Genomic DNA, 23332 nt, shown 5'->3' on the forward strand with positions numbered 1-23332 from the left:
TCTGAAACGTCAACATGATCGTGATGGAATCTGCTAATCAAATTGTGAATTTTCATTGATTTTTTAAAAATTTACGTCGAAATTTGCGGATATTTTAATAAAAATTACTTTTGTGAACAGTGACACTATAGGCTATGTGGTTAAAATATGAAGTTTGCTGGTATTTGCTCAAATAAATAAAGTGTAATCAAAAGTTGTTGATGGTGATCAGCTTTTAGTGCGATAAACTGGCAAAATGTCTCTTCCTGGTAATGGAATCTTCGTCGTGCAGGGCGAGATGGCAATGCTCGTCACTGCCATGCGACGGAGTACTCGCTGGGGCTCTCATAGCTTTCCAAACGAAGAATACGATGTGCTCATGCGAACCTTCCAAGATCTCAAGACTATCTTGAATCAAGTGGATGACTTGCGGCTCCTGGACCCCGCCACGTATCTGAGCCCCTTCCTAGAAGTGATTAGAAGCAAGGAGACCACTGGTCCAGTGACCAGCCTTGCACTTTCTGCGATACACAAGTTTTTATCTTATGGACTGATAGGTAAGTGGTGATACTTGAATTTAATCGTACCGTATATATTTACGATTATTTATAAAATATAATAACACACTGCACTGGCTTTTAATGTCATTCAATTTCCATTAAAAGCCATATTGTATTGTTTATATCACCCATGAAGTAAAAACATTGTCAAAACATGTTGTTTACGTTTTTCAGTTGGCATTGAATATTCAATGAAATAGATAATATAGGTCAATGTGTAAATTTCTATTCGGTTCCGTTTTACAAACTATCATTGATAATATGTAACTTTATGTTGGTCTCCTTATTAATTTATATTTATTTTATAAATGATTATTTTAATGTTGATACATTTGTTAAGGTACACTCCTTCCTTGAATTTGGAACTAGTAAATTATGTATTTACATGGTTATGTAAACTAGAGTAAAAATAAATAAACAAATGATAACATGCTAAAAGTGGAAAATAGTACAGCTTTAGCAAGTCAAAAGTAGAAGTAGTGTTGCACCCATTACAATAATTGGAATTACTTGTCATTAACTAGTTGCACCTTAATTATTAAATTCATAAGATTAATAGCTGTTTAATGAAAGTATTACCTAATTTAAAATCAAATTCAATTATAATTGTTGTACTCAAATAATGGTATTTTTGTGTGAATGTTATGTTTCACAAATAAGTTGTTGTGAATATGTTTGGATTTCTCAAAGGGATCTGTTGTTGCTATCAAGGTAATGAAACATTGGAGTTTTGATGTTTTGAGTGAAGTGTAATTGAATTTATAACATTAAATTTATATTAGACGGGTCTGTTGGTCTAGTACTCTAGTGGTTAGTGACCCTGACTGCTATACTGGAGGTTGTGGGTTCAATTCCCGCCCAGGACAAATGTTGTGTGAGCATGATCATTTGTTCTGGTGTTTGGGTGTAATTTTTCTATAATATGTATGTATTTAGAAATATAAAATTAAGTTTATCAGTTGTCTGGTTACCATAACACAAGCTCTGCTTAGCTTGGGATCAGATAACCGTGTGTGAGTTGTCCCAGGATATATTATATTATATTATTGTGTCTTTGGCAGTCAGAATGCAGTATTACCTTTCTAAAATCATTGATGATAAATTTTAATCTTAATTCATTAATGATAGATATACTGGTTACTGGTTACTGGTGGTGGGCTCCTTTTTCCGCACGTAGGCTCCAAGTCGGCCCATTGTGCGTCAGGTGGCTTTGGGAGGCTGTCAGTCCAGCCATCCCAACTCCCTCCAGAAGCGCAGAAGTCTCCTGGGACGTTCGCAGGCTTCTGTGACGGAGCTCGGTGAACCGAGGATCCCTGCCCGGCATTCCGCGACCCCCGTGCACTCCAGGAGCACGTGTGCCGCTGATTCTTCTTGTGAAGACAGCCTCTACATAGTGGACTATCTGTAACATTGATGGTGAAAAGGTGTTTATTTAGTGGAATGTGCCCGGTCAGCGAGCCCACCACTATTCGTAAGTCGACTCGCTTTAGCCCAATCAGGCTGCGAGACAGTCTTGGTGAGCGGATAGGGACCGCTTCCCTTGACTGTCTGCAGCCGTTTACCGTGGCCCAGCGGTCGTTGTGGTTGTTAGTAGTCTGTCGCCTTAACCATGACCTGCACTGGCCAAAGGGGACAGGCAGATATGGCCGGGGGCCAAAAATCCGCGTGTCCGATCCCCTCCTCGCCAGCTGATCAGCAGCGTCGTTTCCTAGAGATCCGCTGTGGCCTTTTATCCATTGCAGGGTCACCGTGTTGCCCACAGCAATGCGCTCGAGAGCTTGGTGGCACTCTTGTATCAGCGACGACGTGATGATGTAGTTGTCCAGTCCAATGATAGATATAATATATTATGACAATTTGACTGGTCACTTGGCTACTGGTTAGTGATCTTAACTGATAAATTGTGGGTTTAATTCTAGTAATTGAAAACAGTTAAAACATTTGTCTAATGTGCGTAAAAGATATTTCTGTGTGAGTGCTCCTTATACTATATGTACTTATAATTATAAGTATGTTTATTAGATATTGTTGTTCAGATTATGCCTCTTCAGGTACCTGTACCAGATGGTTATTAGAATGTAATAAAGACATATTAAAAGGCTTTGATATGTAGATAACAATGTTAAAAAACTTCTTGTTTGACTCTTATTCATCTTTTTGGCTTGAGCCAGTTTTCTTATGGATCATAATTGAGTCCCTACCACATGTCTAATTGGCATATATTTTAGGTTCTTACAGTTAAATTTTGTTTTTTTAAATATAAAAATGCTGTTCTTAGATTACCATAATAATAAACATACTTACTGTGGAGAATAACATTATAGTTAATTAATATGCTTGTTCTGAGTCTGGGTGTCTTTGTGCATGTGAGTTGTACCTATGTTTGTGCACCCCCCGCGACATATGGATTAAATTCCTTAATGCCGGAGTCATTAAAAAAAAAATATTGTACGTGACTTGTTTGCAAAATACACTATTTATTTATTTTTATTGAGTTCCCTAATAAGAATCTTATAAGAAAGCAAAATCACCATGAAAAATGCCAGATATTAAACTAGTCCTTTTTATTGCTATGGTATTATAAATTCCATGGGAAATACTAGTTTATAGAATACTAAAAAAACATTGCTTTCTTTTTCATAGACTTACGTCGCTTATAAAAATGTTAACATTATGCTTTATATGCTCGCTTTTTCTGGATAGCCCGTTTAGTTTCGGACCTAACCGCACACTGACGCGGCGGCGGTAAAGTCGAACGTTGATGTAGAATTTAATTTCATCACTGATAAAACCCGGCTTTCCTTTGCTGAAATGACTAAGCATTATGTATTTTTCTGTACTTACTTATTAAGCTAAACTTATCCTCACATCATTACAATTTAAGAACAGAACAACATTGTCATTAGTATGCAAGTTTGTCCTACAAAGCCCTTTGTGAGAAAGCTGACTTCATAGTACCACCGGCTTGCGATAGATGGCGCTGGGATGAAAACGTATAAAACTTGCAAAAAGTTTAATTTCCACTGTAAATGTTTTCAATGCTAAATAATGGAGATAAATATAGGTGTCTAACTAACGATGTTTCTATGTAAGGAATATATGTTAGATACACTGTATCTTTGCTTTGTTGAAAGATTCTATTGCTATTTATTAACATGGGTATATCAATTTTGACGTTATTCATATTTCAATGTTGGTACGATCGAAGAAATAATATTAGTATGATTAAAATTGAGCGAAACTTCTTGATAAGTGAAACAAACACGCTTATTACTTTTTTCAATCTTCCGAATAAACGCAAAACACTTATCGCATATCCTAATTATCAATATTATGATCTTATATTTAATTATATAAAAGCTGTTAGAACACCACTCCACCCTCCACCTCTTCACTGACAAGAGCCGACTTCATTCCCTGAGAATACTCCTTATGTCGACATAAATACACGAACTTTACCTTGTTGTAATGCTCGGATAGAGAGAGAGCCCGTTTTTAGGGTTCCGTACGTCTGAATACAAAAACGGAACCCTTATAGGATCACTCGTGTGTCTGTCCGTCCGTCGCTTACAGTCAATTATCTCCGAATCTATTAGACCGATTAAGTTGAAATTTGGTACACATATCAATTCCTGTGACCCAAACACAGAGGTGTGACGTGAACAGATGAAATCTGTATATGGGGGGTCATTTTTGGGGGGGAAGGGGAAAATTAAAAAAAATATATCTGAAAACCTTCATCGTGTGGCATATCAAATGAAAGGTCTTGTTGAGAAGATCTTAAATGTATTTTTTTGTAATTTTAAAATAAATAGTTTCCAAGTTATTCAAGAAAATAGACGAAAATTGACCATTCCTCCCCCCTTATCTCCGAAACTACTGAACCTAAAATTTTGAAAAAAATACAGAAATTAGTTTTCTCCTTATAGATTATAGGAAAACCTATAAGAAGTCCATGATATTAAAATAATATGGTAAATCACTCAATAGTGTGCGTACCAACTTACATTTGCAGGTGGAATGTGTGGGAGAACATATTTTTTAACTCCAAAAACATGATAGGTAACATCGTACGGAACCCTCTTCACGCGAGTTCAACTCGCACTTGTCCCCTTTTTATTATTATACTAGCTGTCCCAGAAACTTTGTTTTGCCATAGATTTCTATAGTAGGAAATAAACAAATAGGGTATGAAAAATAGATGTCCGATTCTCAGGACTAGGTACCCAATAGATACAGCGACCACAAATATTTGTTTGTTTGACACGGTGCCTACACACTTATTTTGTAATTGTATTCTGTAATAATATTGTAAACGGAAACACAGCTTGCTGCTGGGGAGTTTGTTGCGCCGTTTCTTCTCTCACAGCAGAAGCACTTACAAAGCGGTGAAGGCTGGGCGAAACTGGGGCTGTCCAATGTAAACTGACCTTCAAAAAGTTCTACTTAGTAGCCTAATTTGGACAAACGGCTTTTGATTTTGATTGAATATGCACTTTAGTTTATGATAATCGGTGGAGGCGATTCTTAGGAGTTCAATTACATACATGCGATGTGATAATTTTTAAATATAGTATTTAACTAGATATTGAATACGTTTTTCTTTTGTGACCAGACCCGACGCACCCCAGCGTGCCCGCCACGGTGGAGGACATAGCTGATGCTGTGACACACGCACGGTTCGTCGGCACTGACCACTCTTCCGACGGAGTGGTTCTCATGAAGATATTACAAGTGAGTACCAACTGATTGAATAAGTTATAACGTATTTTTGAATAGGGATCTACCTAGGTCCGTATTTTTTTTTCTTGTAATATTTGGTTTAAAAGTACAAATGGTGATGCTACTAATTATTGTCAAATCTTAACGTAAATCCCACAATTCTCAAATAAACTTTACTTTTATAGACTTTAATCTCTCCCAACCTCTCCTATCGCGGCTCGGCTACAGATTTGTTTCATTTGTTTTTTTTTTACCTTTATGTGTGTACATAAACTATTAAATAAATACATGCATCCGACCCAATGTCTGCATAGGAAGAATATGTGTGATATCAACAAACACTTATTGTGGATATTAAAAGTGATTTGAATGTCTCTGAAACTGGAATTGATTCGCGAATAAGACCCCTTAGACCAAAAAAACCTTGAATTTGAAGGGTCCCTTTTAAAATGTTATCCCTAATTCCATACACGTGTTTCAAGTACAGATCAGACGTACTTATATTACAAATAGGTATGTTTATACTTAGGTTATTATTTCGAGAAGGGTCGATACATATTCGTAATCCCGCTAGGGTTGTTGTCGATATGAAAGCTCGGATACGGATTGTTAATATTATTTTCGATGAAATTTTCCGTTAGGATTTTGGACGCAAAATTTTGTCCTTTCATGAGGTGGTTACAGATTAAAGCTTTAGAAGTTTAGGCCGTTTTTGTTTACGTTTTTATATTTAGATTGACACCTTGAGCTCAAAAAAGAGGCCTGTGAAATCCTGACGTGCCTAAATAATCCTTTAATTTAATCTTTTAATAATTTATTAGTTGCATTAGCTGTCTCAAGAGACATTATGATAATTTTTAAGTTACCGCTCAGGAAAAAATCTTATTATTATTATTTAAGATTTTTTCCTGAGCGGTAACTTAAAAATTAGAATACAACTTCGGATATTTTTACCCGAATATTCGATAATTACGGTTACAATTACAAAGCTGACATCCCTGACTGTTACCTATAGCAACTGACCCCTCACTCAACACAGTACCTAAGCTTTGCGAGTCTCATTATTTTCCATAGCTCTTTGAACTAAGCGAAGTATTTGATCAAAGCTTCTCCCTTATATTAAGTCGGCTCAAAGGGGTGGACAGACAGATGTGAGCTTTTTACATATTATTCCGTCAATCAGTATTTTGCTGATTCTTTCTCTTTCAGGTTCAGTATCCAAGTTGTAAAAACGAAATCCTGTTATTAAAGCTCTGCGGTCTGTCTTTCTGTCCGTTTATCTGACACCAGCCCCCCCCCCCCCCAATTGTGTGTGTTAGCAAAATGCTCAAGAGAATATTAATAGTTTCAAATTTAATCCAATTGCTATTCATTCATCAGGGATTATAAATAGCAGGATCGGGTCCCAGGGTGACATGTAGTCTCAGTACTCATGAAGTGACAGCTAGAAAACTGAAATTTTCATTCATTATGAATACGGTCGTCAAGGCCATCAATTTGATCAGTGTCCAATGTTCGTTTCAAAATTATTTTTCCTTATCTGGAACCCTAAATGTCGCGAGTCTGACTTGCACTTGACTAGTTTTTTTTATCGTTGCTATGCAGATTGATAAGGGTCAAATTCATCTGTTTGAGATTTAAGTACTGGTCTAACTAAATTGTCGGAGGGTGCACATACGAGGCAATCAGATGGTCGACTGGCCTTTAATATTTTTACTTTGTGGGATAATAAGTCTGTAGTCTCTAAGGTTATTAATAATGAAATTTTAAATGCGGTTTCATTACACTATTTATCGGGATTGTCCGACTATGAATCATTTCGAAAGTTGTTACCAAAATAAGGCATTTTAAAGCAAATAATAGGTTTTTAGTTTTAATAATATTATTTAAATTATCGTTGTAAGTTTTTAATGCATCAGTTATACATTTTAGAAATTAGTCATCATTTATATAAACACGATATTATAGGTACCTGACTGACTGACCGATATGTTATAAAATGTAGATAAGGTTAATTGGAATTACTACTACAGCAGTACAAATGAATTTCCTATTCTACCTATATTTACTTAAAAGCCTGTAATAAATAGATGAAATAGTGGTAAAAGTAGTTTTATGACTATTGACTATGCTGGACCATGCTGTCAACGACGCCCTAATCGGAATCTCAGTACCACGTTGGGCGCCACTAAAAGTAACATCGTTTTTATGATAACTTAATCAAATTATTTACTTTATTAACAAGCTCTTTCAAACACTGAATTCTTGAATATATTGGTTTGTAGAAATAAAAACAATAACTTAGATTCTAATTAATTTGAATTCCACTTTTTTAGTAAAGATATGATATAAAGTGGAGCATATTTATTATGCTGTCTATGCGAGAGCTTGTCTTTAACTTTAGCAGACTTTCCTAAAATAAGAAAATGTAGGTACTACTACTATAAACTTGTTCTGCTCCTTTGCTACTAAATTTAAAAATCACAGAAGATTAATATCATACTTATTTCAGGTCCTTCGAACTCTGATGCTGAGCCCCGAAGGTGCTATGCTGACAGATGAGAGCGTCTGCGAGATCATGCTCAGCTGTTTCCGGATATGCTTCGAAACAAGACTCACTGGTATGTCAATACAATTAATAATTAGTATCTATCATTGTAGTTTGCTTTATTTAGAGAATGCAGCATGGATCCCGGTAATGTTGTACATATTACGTCCAAACACGTGTTAAGCGCGGTCCTTAAACTATAATAATGATTAAATCATGTTGCTAGAGGATTCTAAGGTTTCTTTTCAACAGGTAAAGAACACTAATCATTGAAAATTATAATTAACCTGTCGATATTTTGACGTTGCAAAAGTGCTGCTTGGTAGTTTTTCTTTTGTAAATGTCTTAGATTTTTGTGAAAATCGGAAAGTAAGTTGATGATAGTCTCACTCTAAAAAAGCTGGGATTGTCCTCTACCTTCCCTTCCTTCTCTATCCTTAAGGATTTTCCCATGACGAGCAACAAAATAAAGCTTTCTTGAATAAATTGCTACGTATGTCGAGCACTACACTTGATTAGATTCCCACATAAATACTAACAATATCCTTCGATGAAGGCATCGAACCCAAGCACGTTGCATGGTGTCGGTTGCCCAGGAAACCCCCTATATCATTACACTATTCATGGATTCGACGCCAACTGCTAAAATAACCACACGACCCAGACATATCGGTCCCGTAATAATATGTTTGATATCTCTGCGTCTGTCACAAAGACTAAAATTTATTTAAACCTATCTGTAATTATCGTACTGTGGGGTAAACCCTCCTTTTTAGGGGAAAAACCTGGTGTCCCAACGCTGAATCACTTACCAGTTGGTTCTTTATCAAAATATGAAGTCTAGATTCCTTACAATGTTATAGTTTACCGTTTATCTTAGTTGTCTTAGTATATGAAGGAAAGTACACATTACTTCGAATAACCCACATTTTAGGCCAATAATTGAGATTGCAATCTGATGCACGCGAATCAGACAATTGAATCGCTGGGTGATACGACCTAAGTGAGTCTGCCCGTGACCATGATACCTGCAAAGGTGTCGAAACGTCGGGAACTAAAATCAAAAATTAAACCGCGATAAAATCCGTAAAAGTAGTTTCATTTCAATGTCTAACATTCGCGTAAACCTAAGAAATCACTAAGTTTCTTAATTATTTATGTGACATACTTAAAAGACCACAGTCTTCTCCTTTTGTGTCGAAAATTATTGCTCCTAAAATACATAATTACCTATTTTAATCAATTACTAATTATGGTACTAATCAAACTAAATAACTAAGAAAATCTACAAACTCAACTCAACCGAAATAAATTATTTTCGCAAAATATTTTAAAACGCAATTCAAAATGTTTTGTCCAAGCCCCATGAATCATTCCATCTCAAACATTTCGGACCCTCGTTATTTATTCACAGGAGAGATTAATTCGACATTCGGACTGCATAGGTGATAAAGTGAGATAGCAATGTCTGGCTCCAAATTACATGATCCCCCTGTACATCAGCGTGGGGAGAAGCGATCGATCATGCCAGACGAACTATGTAGTACCTAATAAAGCTTATAGACTCCCGTATTTACCTGGACCCTACGAGTCCTTTGTGAGTGCCCGTCTGGATAGATAATTAAATTTTAAGGGGCAGATTCGCTCAAGTGGTTTTTTATGATTTATTGCCAAATATTCTATTTGAATAGCAGTTTTTGGATTGGATCCTTGATTGTTAGATTTGATCTTTGCGTCTATATTGTGAATTTTGTCTCTTTTTGGTCTATGAGGTTGCTTGAGTTGTTAGATTGCGTTAGACTCAAACGCACAATAGGGATGTTTATTCTCCTCCCCAATATCGGCTACGTGATGCGATATCGACCAAGATTGTGTGATCCTCAATTGTTCTTATTTCCTGGTACAAAGTCAATGGTTTACTCTTTTCAGTAAAAAATATCAGTTATTACTGTAATAAATGTGTACTTAGACAATTTCTTTAAAACCCAGCTCAAATAGCGGTATCGTATTGTATCGAGATATTACGAATAAATTAAAAACAGATAAAATATTTAGCATAAACAAACTGTTAGGTCTGCCCTTAACAACTCACCCCTCGCGCTTTATAGAGTCTGCGCGTCGAAATTGATTTATGATACATAGGTATCTAGATTGAATAGGGCTGGGCTGAGCTGCGAGGCCGGGGGGTCCAACCCCTGCCACCCGGCCGCTGCACCGGGCCCCTGCACCCCGGCCAACGTTTGTGCTAGATTCAGTCGTTTCCGAAGCGTCCCTTTGTGCGGACTGTGTCGCGTGTGGTTCGCAGTTTTATTTTTGGTAAGTAATATTAATATCAGATATTGTTTCAGATTTCTTGTCGCCGTCGTGTTTTCTGTGGGCGTTGGGTGTTGGAGGAGTATCTTATTTCCTTTTGTTGACTTATCCTTTGTTTAGGATCTTTGTCTCGACGTCGGAGGAGTCTGGAGTCACTTATGTTGATAGATAGATGTTTTCTTGTACGATCTTGAAATAACCTTCTTTCATTACGTATTAGATGTTGTTTTAGGTAGGTAAAGAGGTTAATAATTACTGCCAATTAGGGGTAAATTTAGCTGATTTCCATTCTAGACCGAAGTGGTAGATTGCGTTAGTTTTATTATTAGGCTAATGTCTTTTGTTTCTCTTTGTCTTTATACTTTTGTAGGTATTCATGCATCTTAATTAAAATTATGCAATATATTGATACTTAATGATTATAGTTGATCGCTACGCGTTCGATGCACTCGGCGTGACCACGCCCGTCTCACCCCCCCCCGCCCCCGCCCCTCGCGTCTAATGGCGTCTGCTGCACATGCGTCCGCACTTTCGTACTTACCGAATAATGTAGTAGCTTATTAGGTACTAATTTGTGTATTGATTGCGATGCGAATATTTTACAAGATATTACCTACCTACACATAAAGAGCTTGTGTTGAGTCTGTTATTTTTAAATCGCTACTGTGTTTTGTTTTATTCGCAATTATTTATTTTGACTACCCGAATATTTTTGCATTTCTTTGTCCCATGTTCGTGATCGAACACGTAGCACGTTGCGTAGCGTTAGTTCGCATAGATGTACTGATAAGTCCGTATTTTGAGCACGCGGTCTCGAGGTTCGATTCCCTTTGTGTGTGTAGTTTTGTATCTTTTGTTTTCCATACTTCCCTCATCTATCTACGCATCTGTAGATAGAAAGATTTTAGCTTAAATATCCTTAATTATTTGAAGTAAACAATAACTCGGTACCTATTGATGAGTATTCGTTATTTTATTTTGAGATATATTTTCCAATGCACGATATATGATATATGCACGCGGCGTGCCGCGCCTTGGTTCGCTTACACCCACCCCCGCTCAACCCTGCCCTACCCCTCTCACCCCCTCTCAACCCTCACGGCGTCTGCTACTCATCAAACCACGTTTAAGTTACTAAACTTTTTAATGTATAGTTAGAATTCAATTCTTTCCATAGTTACGTTTTATCCTTTAGTAAAGTGCATAGAGTATTAATTCTATCTTAGGGCATGGGTCAGATGTACCTAAAAAACGAAAAAAATAAGAGCACTTATTTAACTAAATGTTTTTCTTGGATTTGTTGGTCCTATATCGAGGTTGAGCGTATAGCATCTTGCTTAGCGTCAAATTTCGTACTTAGGAGTTTGTCTATTGAGCACGTGGTCTTGGTGTTCGATTCTCTTTGTGTTTCTTACATCATTTGATCTATCTCTAAATAGGAACCTATCTTAGCACTACATGAATTATCTAATCAAATATGTCTCATCAAGTTATTATAATAGTTGGCTAGTAACATTTAGAAATAAAGCACGCGGCGAGACCACGCCCGGCCTCACCCCCGCTCACCCCTCTCAACCCGCGGCGTCTGTTGCACATGCGTCCGCACTTGTTGAAAATTGTAGTAGAACTTGTTAAGTACCGAATTTTTATTTGTAGTTTTTGAATTTAGTGTTATACTGATAATTGTCGCTGTCAATTAGTGTAATTTACAAGAGTGAATGATCGAGTCTATTTAAAATATTAATACAGTTAAACTTTTAATTTATTACGCGTACTTCTTTATCGATCGGTTACCCATATAAAGAAAACTTTCACAATTTTTTTTTGGATTTCTAAGTTCTATATCGGAGTTCGAACCGTATTCCGTGCTTAGCGTCAGTTCTTATATCTATGAGTCCGAACTTTTATCTCGAGATCTTGCAGTCGACTTTGTGTCTACTATCTTTTATTTCTCTTCTTAACCCTATTTCTACCTATATCTAGATGTGAAAAGTAATCCTTCATGCAATTTAAATAATTCAGATCGAATTATAACTAAAATAATTAATTAATATAAAATTGCAATTGGAAACTGCGCAAACCATGCACGCAGCGTGGCCACACCCTGTATCACCTCCCCTCACCTCCCTCCCCCCTCGATATCATGGCGTCTGTTTCACATCGCGTTCGTCCTGATGTTGCTTTTATACAAGTTTATTAGGTATCAGATTGATATGCAGACTTAAGAAGAGATTTTTGTTTAATATTACCCAAATTGTCGCTTTTTTTGTTTTAAACTACCTAGTCTCTAAGTAGTTTTTTACTTACTGATCTCGGTGGCGGTTAATTAGATATTAAAGTAAACTAAATGTTATTTTGTATTCTCATGTAAGTGGCTGTATTGTCTTTTTGGGAATAAATGATTTAAACCATGATTTTAGTTCTGCACAGTTACTAATAGTATAATTTAAAGAGCGCGTGAAGTAACAAGCCCATTAAGTTCAAGTAAAATTTTCAAAGATGTAACCTCTCATAATTTAAGTTCTTTTTTATTCATAACACGTAGCACACAGACTATCCAATAACGAGTGGATTTCTTTGTACCATGTCTGAATTGAAACTGTAGCATGTTGTTGAGGGTCAGTTTTACTGATAGCGATCCGTCTTTTGAGCACGAGTTCTTGAGGTTTGATACTCTCTACGTTTCTGTATCTAATTCATATTAAAATGGCGTTCTCTGCATTCGAGATAAATGTCCAGTAAAATTATTCAAATCGGGTATATGACTGAACATCTTGACTTATGAATATGTAACTCTTTCTATCTACATGGACATCATTTTATTGCTTTTGTACAATCTAAGTTGTTTAGTCAAATAATTCGGATTGCAAATATACCTATATGTATTGGTGAATAAGTAATAATTGGAAACTGCACGTTCCATGCACGCGGCCTGACCACACCCTGCCTCCCCCCCACTCATCGCGCCTCACCCCTCTCACACCCCCTCAATCTCGCGGCGTCTGGTGCACATCCCGTCCACCCTTAGGTACTGTACTGTATGTATTTATTAATTAATTTACTTATAAGGTACATGAGTATTATACATTCCCATTAATGTCAATGTTCTCTATCAGTGAAAATCAGTGTAAATTTGAAAGTTTATGCTACAAATATTATACACGCGAAAGTTGTTCCTCTTTCACTCGTAAAAAAACAGTGTACGGATTTAGACGAAACTTGTTAGTACCAGTGCTTGTTATTGCCAAGATTATCACACAGGTTAGTCCTTACCCCGATTTTATGTTTTCGTGTGGGATCATTTTCTATTTGTAGCGTTCGGGCCCGCAGGTAACATCAAGTCTGTTTGTAATCATAAGTCAGATCTTGTAAATTTAAACAAAATATTTAGCTCGGACACCCAAAAGAAAGCACCCACATCATACTCAGAAATCCTTCAATGTTTATTTAGAGATTTCTTTGTGTTTTTCCTTTTTTCCTTCACTTAGCTACCTTAATTATCTGTCTAAAGGAAGATATTGGCATACAACTTACATTTCCAAATCAAATTATTAACACAAAACTACATATATGTAACAATATTGTAGAGTACTTAATAATAATTGAAACCTACGCGTTCGAAGCACGCGGCGTGCTTACGCCCGGCTTCACCCGCACTCATCTCTCTCAACCCCCTCACCCCTCTCAATCCCCGCGGCGTCTGCTGCATATCGCGTACACACTTATGTAGTTAATGTATAGTTACATTACTTATTAGGGTCCGAACTATTATTTGGAATGAAAGTTTAGTAATACATTGATACTTAATACATCTTTCAATTAGTAAATTGAATAGTTTATATTTATACAGTATTTCGGATAAAGCTTTGAGTTCAATTTGAACAATTTCTCCAGTTCTTTTGTCTAATGTTCATAAACATAAAGAGTTTTCACTTTTAAATACATTTTGGATTTTTCGTCACATGTTGGGAATTTGACATCGAAGCTGTAGCACGTTGCGTATCGTCGGTTGCTATGTAGGTGTTACACACCACAATGCTACCCGCGCAGTCCACGTGGACTTGAATAAGTACTTGGATTTGATTTCGACTTGCGATATTGGTGACTCTTTCTTAGCTATGCATAGGTATCAAATACATACTCGTACATTACATTATAAGTTTCGAGTTTTTACAATTTTGATATCTGATCAATCATTCGCTCCTTTAACTTTTTCAAATAACTTAAAATACTTAGATAGAGTTGCAGATAAAATTATTTAGAAATTGATTTTCATTTGCAATATAAGCACTTTGCTTAGCTTGTGTGACTTCCAGTAGAGCCCCGAAAAATACGCGTAGCGTACCGTGAACGTTATAAAAATATACTCCTATATGAAAATTTAATAAATCGAGAAAATAATCACTGCTAGACAAATTACCTACAAGTACAAAAAAGCACTCACAACAACAAACCAGATTGATATTAATTCGTCCTTTAATAACAGCCACCCTCTACCCTTAGTCAAAGGCACCCTTCGTCTGCCTTTGACTAAGGACACAGGGGGTCGTTATTTGATTCGTAGACATATAATATCGAGTCAGGCTATTTACTTAGCTCAGGTACACAAGGGGAGCACTACCTACGCGGGAGGCTGGGAGTACCAATCCAGACGGCTGTATCGATTTTCCTCCTACCGACGCCCCCCACCCTACACCATTTTCACCCTCTGCGCAGCGTCGTGCGCATCTATTCTCGAGCCATATTAGGTCCGCGCCGCCCGGGACACGACCAGAGCTGCCTCAGCTATCATCGGGATCAGACGTGCCTTCTGCCTTGAGCTCTAGTTGGGCATTCCAATTTCAAGTCCTTTGTTCTCTTACACATTTAATTGTAAATTCAGTGGTTCATAATTTAAATAAAGCTGTTAGTTTAAATAGGTGCGTATTGTTATGAGGTTTAATCCCCATAATATTCAAGAATAATTTTAATATTTTTAATTTTATAATTTTTAATAGTTTTTGTGACTTTTTACTAATTCTTTATTCGTTTTCAGAGTTGCTTCGGAGGAACGCGGAACAATGTCTTCGAGATATGACGCAGTTGATCTTCATGCGGCTGCCGCAGTTCCCGCCGGAGGACAATGCTTCAGCGAGCTTCTCGACCGTCGGCCTGTCGCTAAAGAAAAGAGAAAAGACCAGCAAGAAGAAGAGTTTGACTAGCATTAACAGTAAGTGCATAGAATAAGTTTTTAGGGATTCATCGGGCTTGTGGTGCGGTGAGAGCGGCGGCGTGAATTTTTTTTGTATTTGTGAATTTTATAGGTGATTCCAAATGACTTTGAGGATGGCGAGCCAAGGGTGCAGAAATTCTACGATTTTTTTTACAATTTCTTGTTCAAACGTGCCAAAATATTTTTCTTGTCCATTTAACTCACTTGACTATAATTTTCATTTTATATCATTGATGATTATACTATTGTTAAAACTAATAATAATATTTTTTTTTACTTTAAATTTAATAGAAGTCGGAATTTTTTTATCTGCTTATCTGAACAAAATTTATAGTAGCACTTTTAAACGCAATTTCTCGTCGGTTCTTAATCATTAACTTTTCTATTCTTTTTATTACGCAAATTGAATATGTTGAAAAGGTTTTCTAAAAATAGATATCGATGTTTTCTTAGAAATTCCCGTGGGCGGGTTCGCCCACTCGAGTTTTATTCCAAATTAAGAAAAAAATACTTTCCTTCTTCCAACAATTTCTGAACATTAATCGTTAGTAATACTGCCGTTTTGAGTAGCTTTTACCAGAATTTAACCACGTAGCTGTCCTATTTTAAATCAAATTACTATTAACACGTCTTTTTGAGTAATGAGTTTTAACATTATTTGGAAGGTCTTTCGGGCAAAGCTTTCGTTTTATTGTATTTCAATATGCATATGTCTAGGTAGTGATCAATACTGCGTGCGCAGCCCCTCGCTCCCCTGCTCTTTCGCGCTAATTGACCCCTGGTATTTGCGTTTGCAAGTACTAGGGGAAACATTTTGAAATCGTATCGTAATTAATTTGATCCGCCGTCAGCCACATGTTTATATGAACAACCCTTTTCGTTGGTTCATCAATTAGTACTTGCTATGCTTGCGATGCCAGTTACTTCTTATATGTGTTTTCCTTCGGTCTATCGCGCCCATATTTTCGCTTCGCTATCCGACCCTGCCTATAATTCCTTGTTCGACGTGTCGCGTTTAGTTTTCCTCTCGCTCGCGCTCAGACAAATGCTCTTTTAAATCTCCCTGCTGCTCTCCGCTCATTCCTCGCTTAGCTCTTTAGCCTTGTTAATTTTGCCTAGCTCACCGGTGTGCTCGCCCAATATTAATTTCCATATCACAACCCCCTCCCGACATAATTCCGCTGCTAACCGACCACACCCTATATGTCCCTTCTCTGCTGGGAACACATCTCATTTCAACTCTTGCTCCGCTACGTTTCCTCGTTTCTCTTAGCTTGCCGACCACGCCTAAATAACCCTCACTCTATGGGAAGCTCTGCCCCCGCCACCCTTTAGCACATCGTCATTTTGCTTGCTGACCACCCCTTCAATTTCCCATTACATGTGATCAAAGCCCACACAACTCTGATTCCGTACGTAATCCTACCCCTAATTACATTACCCCTCTATTGCCCCTCTCCCTATTGTATCCAATTTCGATCCCGTCCCGTCTCCGTCCCCCGACCCCGCCACTTATTTCTCGCTTCACTCATCTTCCTTCCGGATGCCTAGTTTCCTCGCTCCGCTCGTTCCTCTTTTGCACCAGCCCGATCCACATCTCTCTCACCCCTTTTCGCTTAGGTTTACTCACTCCTCTAGCTCCCCCTTCCACCCACTGAGTTCATTCGCTGCACTCGTTGCTCTCCTGCATCCTCGTTATATACGTCCCTTTAACCCCCCACCCCTCTACCCCGCCTTCAGTTCCGCGAGCCTCCCCTGTTACTTTCCTGCTTCCACTCACCCCCTTACCCCTGGCTTGCATAGCAACGTTCGGATCGCATCGACGCGCTCACTGGCCACACCTTAACGCATTCAGTGCGCATGACATTCCGAAATGCTTGCATTGATCACTCGAGCACTCGTGTTACCTTTATACATTTTCATAAGCACTTGGCTCATTCTATTATTAAGTAATGTATGTTAAGCTAATAAGGAACAAATTATTTCGTTACTATCATTATGAAAAGATCTATTCGGGCGATATGAATGCCTATTCTGTGCTTAAACATAAATAAGAATAAATTTACGAATTGCGCATTAAATCGTATCATAACAAAGAATTTTAATCTTTTAGTTTGCTTTTGTTTAAATTAATAAAAAACATTGTTCTGATTTAGAGTGCTTGATGGATTAATTATAACGTGATGTCATAAGTCACACAGCCTTCCTGCATAACGATCTAACAATGAAATAATTTTTCAATTCGGATTAGTGATTTCTAAGATAAACGCGTTCAAACAATCGATCAAAAAAAGTCTGCAGCTTAATAATATTATTATAAATTAGCTGATGCCGCGACTTAGCCCGTGTGTCTATGACATAACATAATACATAAGTATATACATAGGTATAAGGTACGATTTAAAAAAATATTTAAACGACCGGCCTCTTCCGCGAGCAACAATAATTATTTTGCTTCGGAGTTTTTAGAAAACAGTGAAATCTAAGATATTCTCTGGAATAAAATTATGTTAAGGACATCTTGGTTCATAATTAAAAACTTGTAACGCTTAACGTAATTATTTTGATAAGGATTAATGATTGACGTTGATTAGTGTAATTATTATCGATAAATATCGTCACCTTTAAAGATGAACGAATTCTGTCGCGAATTTTCAGAGAAGAAGTTCCAGAAAAAAGTTTGAAGTAAAAGAATATGATACACAATTCCGTCACAATTAGTACGTAATTTAAACTTTTTTTTAATATTTCTTATTGCTGCTCTTCTCCTATTGATGATAGCGTGATAGTATAAAAAAAACCTATAGCATTCCTCAATAAATAGGCAGTCTAGCTCAACTCTAGTTTTTGTGATGATTGAGTTAGTTACCTTTCTAGACCTTGTCAAATAACACAAGTAAGAAATGTAAGATGACATTAAAATAAATTTTACTTTAATAATATTACATTTGAAGGCTTTGTACGGAACCGTACATTATTTTAATTATTCACGCCCGCGCGTTCTGAACGCAGGTTTTGTGATACTGCAAACAATTTTGAATGTGTCTTTTATATCGAATTATAAATCAATGTAAATCCAGCATTCAACCCTCGCAGTTTTTATTTCTATATTTTCTTAGAAATAAGCCTATCGTACTTATACATCATCAAATTTATAGAAAACGAAATAAACACTTTACAAACACCTGTTGCCTTGCAAATCTTTTTTTTTTTGGTGACGTTAACTTTTGTTATAAGCGCTATTGACAGCAAGCCCTTACCTTTGATGCCCGACCGATGCGTCAACAAATATTTCGAGTATTTCTAATATTGGCATAAAGAAGCAAAAAAATATTTGCACTCCACAGTGTAGGCAATTATTAAAATCTCTGTCAGATATAATGCAATCAATCATTTAACAAAATAAAACAGATGTTTATGGACATCTGTTTTATTCATATAAAGAAAAATATTTAAAAATGTTTTTTTTACGAACAAGATTATATTTTTACTTGTTTAATAACAAAACATGGGCAGGGTAGCGTCGTTTAATTGCGGAGTTGCTATGGTTACCTTCTAACCTGGTACTATACGGGATCAAAGTACTCGTCAATACGAATCAAACAACCCCAAGCTTGATGGGTTTGTATCGTTTTATTGCGGAACACCTATGGAAAACTTCCCAGTCTTCCAACTCCTGCATTAGGTCATCATAAAACTATTATTGTTACATTTGTTAGGTATACGGCATGTAAAACATCTGTTTGATTGGAAATCGGGAAATGTGTCAAATTCGTTTTACGAGGAAATAGGTTTAGGAACAAATAGTATAGTATTGTTATACTCGAGCATTTCGTCTATATAATGACAACGACGGCTATCCAAATGTATTCTGGAGAGGAGGCGCCGGTACTTGTGGGTAACCAACTGCCTCTCCGTTTCAAAAATTATGTGTTGAGTATGTCTTGATAGCCATACCCCACGCGCCGTCTCCGGTGCGTGTGCCATCTAAGCGGCAAACACCCTTTTTGATAAGAGCCGGTATCGGTCGCACCTTATATAGTCGGCCGCGTAACGAAACCATAGCGCGATTCAGGATTGTGTAACATCGCCATCTATTGAGGCGCATGGAAAACTTATTGCAGTAGTAGCCTCGACGTAGACGTTTATTTTCTCTTGCTCGTTGTTATTTTTTATTGTATTATTGTTGTCTTTTAATGGAAAATAATTTCTGGGTAATCAATAATATTAAATAAATTGTTGTTTATCGATAATTAATGTTTTATTTACGTTTAAATAATAGTAATCCTGCATTGTTGAGCTTAAATTAACTGTTTAACAAATGTTTCATTATAATTTGTTGTTTTTATTGACAATAGTATTATTATATTGTTTTATTTAATGATTTTAAAAGCACTTTGAAGAACTTCTATTTTATTTTTCACATATCTTTTTTTTTTCTGTTTCATGGCAGTGGAATTAAGTGTACATGTATAGGTACTACAGGCACTATTCTTCTACAAATAAAACATTTGACGTACACCATTATTGGTTGTTTCATTGTTTTCATTTCAGTTTTTATAGTTTTTTGAAAAAGTTTTATAAAAATTACATATAAATATTTCGTCAAGGATGTGTATAGCCACAAATTATTCTAACAATTTACTTTTTACAGACTGCTAATTTTCAATGTTTTATTTCCAATCATACTAATTATTCTCAAATGATGTTCGCCTTTCAAATATTTTCATTTACCTTACATTTTATGTTAATCCTGTTTCAGGCGCTACAAGTACTTTGGAAAGGAAGTCGTCAATTAGTGAACAGCCCACGACTCCCGCCGCGGAGTTGGAAGCTGATGCTGATGCAAGCAAAACTGACCTCAGACACAGGTAACACCACATTTGTGGTACTTAAAGATAAAGAATCATTTGACATTTCAATTAGATATTAGTTAGACTTTGTCTTAGATATTTGAGAAATAAAAAAAAAACATTTATTTTTATGGATTGTTTCTATAACTATAAATATAGATTCATTTGACTTTTTTGAAGATTTTCAAGATTTTAGTTTGAAAATTTTCAAGATTAAATATTAGAATATTCGTATAAACACCTCTTTTTATAAAGTGTTTTATACAACTACAATCATGGTATTTCTTTTATAACTTTGTTTTTTTAGTCGAACATGAATTATTTTCTTTGTTTTTATTTATTAATTGTTATTTTGATAAAACTACTACAATTACATTATACTGCTTCCTCAAATAAAACATATATATTTCGCTATCTAACTCTATTTAATTATTTTAACAGTCAAGACAAACACCTTCTAAACGAAGCCGAGATAACAATAGAACCGGTCGACTCAGTAAAGAGTCCGGTCAAGAAACATGGCCGCCATTCGTCCATGGACCTGGCGGCCAACGGGAACACGTCCATCACGCAGCTGCTGGAGAAGTGCGTCAGCGCCGACAGTGCTGACGAAAAGGTGGAGCCCGCTGAAGAAGCGGAGAAGACTGACGAAGTTAAGGAGGTGGAGAAGGAAGGTGGGTGCTGATAGATGTTCTTTTTAGATTAGGTTATTTGCTTAGAACTTGGCATGGTATGGGAAGTGAATGATGAGAAGTTTTTTATTGTTTTAATATTGGCTAGAAAAGTTGAAGATTTCTGGTGCTGTTTTTTTTATTTTTATTTAATGAACGATTTTTGAATGATGAGAAAGAACTAAGTATCTTATATATAATTTATTAGGCATATTTTTTTTAATAAGTATTTTTTTTTCAGCAATAATACCGTTTCTGACTTGCGTAACTTCAAGGAGTGTTTATTGTTTTAGTAATCGAAGCTCCGGTCCCGGAGCCAGAGAGCATAGAACCTACGACACCGGAACCAATTACCGAAGACCTGAGCGACAAGCCAGCGGAGTACGTCAACCACCGCGGCATCAGGTTCACGCCGCAGGAGGACGCCAACCTGCAGCCGTACGGGCTGGTCTGCGTCAGGGAGCTGTTCAGGTCAGTACCTTGGAATATAGGCTGATTGGAGGACAGCCGTATTTTATGTAGCATAGTATACTCTTCACACCATAACATGTGAACCAGATAGTCGAGTGGAATTAGTCAACACGCCAAGCCCATAATGCGTGATGCGTCGGAGGTTCGATCCTCGCGCAGTCAGTGACACAAGCGTTTATGTAATCCTCTAAAGCTCGCTCTGAGAGTGTTCTCCCTCGCCGCGCCGTAAGAATTCTGTAGTGGTTTTTTTAAAAAGGCACATGTACTGATTTATTTCGACACTCGTTTAATATTATCTTCGATAACTTAATAAACAAATTGAGCCTATACTCTTGTTCTACTTACATCATTTTAAATGCATATTAGAACAAAACAGCCTACTGTCTCCTGTCCAGCTTTCATTAACAACTTCGCTAATAAGCCAGTCCACATTTCCACCTTCAATCAATCAACCCAGCCTATCGCAGTCCACTGCTGGACATAGAGATCATCATTCCCAACTTGTGTAACTTTTGAACACTTTCTAAAACCCGTATTTCTCCACCAGGTTCCTGATCTCGCTGTGCAATCCACTGGACAGTCAGAACACGTCTGGTATGGTGCACCTAGGCCTGTCTCTAGTGGGCACAGCCCTAGAGGTGTCCGCTGACCAGCTGGCAAAGTACCCATCCCTGTTATACCTGGTCAAAGACCCGCTCTGCAGAAACCTATTGAGTGTAAGTACCTATGTTTATGTTTTTGATTTTCTGTGTGTTTTTAGGAGTTTCTTTGATATAGTGTGGGCCTTTGGAAATGAGATAAGCGTTTTGAAAGGCAATTTTTGTAATTGCATTTTTGACTTGTAATTTTTCGGATTAGAGGGTAGGATTGTACCTGCGCCGCGTGAGCACCAAGTCAGATAGGTGCATTAACACAGGTCCACTGTTAAACCAAATAAAGCCGAACACATATGTACTACACACCAAATCTTCTCTGTGGGTCCAGATTGAATGATCAATTTAACTTAAAAATTACAAAACTTGTATACATATTCCACAAAATTATCCTTAAATTGCGATATGTGAGAAAGTTGTGGTATACATATTATGACATCAATTTCAAAGACCTGATGTTGATAGTTGTAATTTAACTTATCTCAATAATTTACAGTTACATGTTTGTAAAGTTTGTTTACTGTATCGCAAGTATGTTTGGAAAGATAATTAAAAATTGTTCTTTTGTAGAGTTCATATTGTTCATTAAAATTAGTTTAAATATTTTTACTATTGTTGTTGCCTGCGGTTTCTCTTGCATTTACACCAGAACTATTATTAATCATTCAGATTTGGAGATTCAACATTTTCTAAAACAAATTCAATGAAAAACGATTTAATAGTTAACCTTAGTATTTGCTAAGACAGCCCAAATTGCACGGGAAACCAAAGCAGCAATTCTCTTTAGGAAATTATGCAGGATTAACCTGGACTACGGACAATTGGAGATGAAGACAACATAAAGATACCAGGTCGTCATCCCTCACAGGATGTAACTTGTCTTAGATTTCATGAGTCACGTCCTGTGAGGGGTGGAGGGCTGGCCATCTACAGGCATCGACTCCTGGAAGAACGTCTAAAGATATACTTTCTAAGATTTTAAATAGTCTTTGTCTTATTCATTCATTTCATAGTTTTGGCTAAGAAGGGGGAGTTTCAGTTAAATGATGCGCTGGTTAAACAAGAGTGAATACCGGTTAATTAAAAAAACAGTTCCGTATAAAAATATTCTGTTTAGTTCTGCTAGTCCATAAATGGAATGTTTGTAAACTTTCTGCCACATTAGCTTGGTCAATGTCATAGATCAATCCACGCGATTTCACATAACAATAGTCAGATTTTCTATTGAAAAATTTAATCATTAAATGTTATTATAACAACTTTCGTGACGAGTATTTATAATTATTTATTTAATAACGGTTTACTCACGTCAGTTCAACACAAAACGAATGACCTTAGTTTACATAGAAT

The 23332-nt window shown here is 36.7% G+C and overlaps 1 protein-coding gene and 1 non-coding gene across 2 annotated transcripts in view; one reads left to right on the plus strand and one right to left on the minus strand.

Moving 5' to 3' along the window:
* Nucleotides 1-23332, plus strand: part of LOC113503891 (Golgi-specific brefeldin A-resistance guanine nucleotide exchange factor 1) — a 45125-nt gene continuing 21793 nt past the window's right edge. The window contains exons 1-8 of the mRNA XM_026886026.1: nt 1-536; nt 5155-5273; nt 7774-7882; nt 15158-15331; nt 20097-20205; nt 20629-20861; nt 21152-21329; nt 21877-22045. Coding sequence (XP_026741827.1) covers nt 236-536; nt 5155-5273; nt 7774-7882; nt 15158-15331; nt 20097-20205; nt 20629-20861; nt 21152-21329; nt 21877-22045 — 1392 coding nt within the window. The 5' untranslated portion in view covers nt 1-235. The remainder of the gene's footprint in view (nt 537-5154; nt 5274-7773; nt 7883-15157; nt 15332-20096; nt 20206-20628; nt 20862-21151; nt 21330-21876; nt 22046-23332) is intronic.
* LOC113503995 lies at nt 19213-19343 on the minus strand. The gene has a single exon (XR_003401526.1). It is a non-coding gene; the product is annotated as a U11 spliceosomal RNA (small nuclear RNA).

Source organism: Trichoplusia ni, chromosome 20 (assembly GCF_003590095.1).
Source record: "Trichoplusia ni isolate ovarian cell line Hi5 chromosome 20, tn1, whole genome shotgun sequence".
Lineage (NCBI taxonomy): Eukaryota > Metazoa > Arthropoda > Insecta > Lepidoptera > Noctuidae > Trichoplusia > Trichoplusia ni.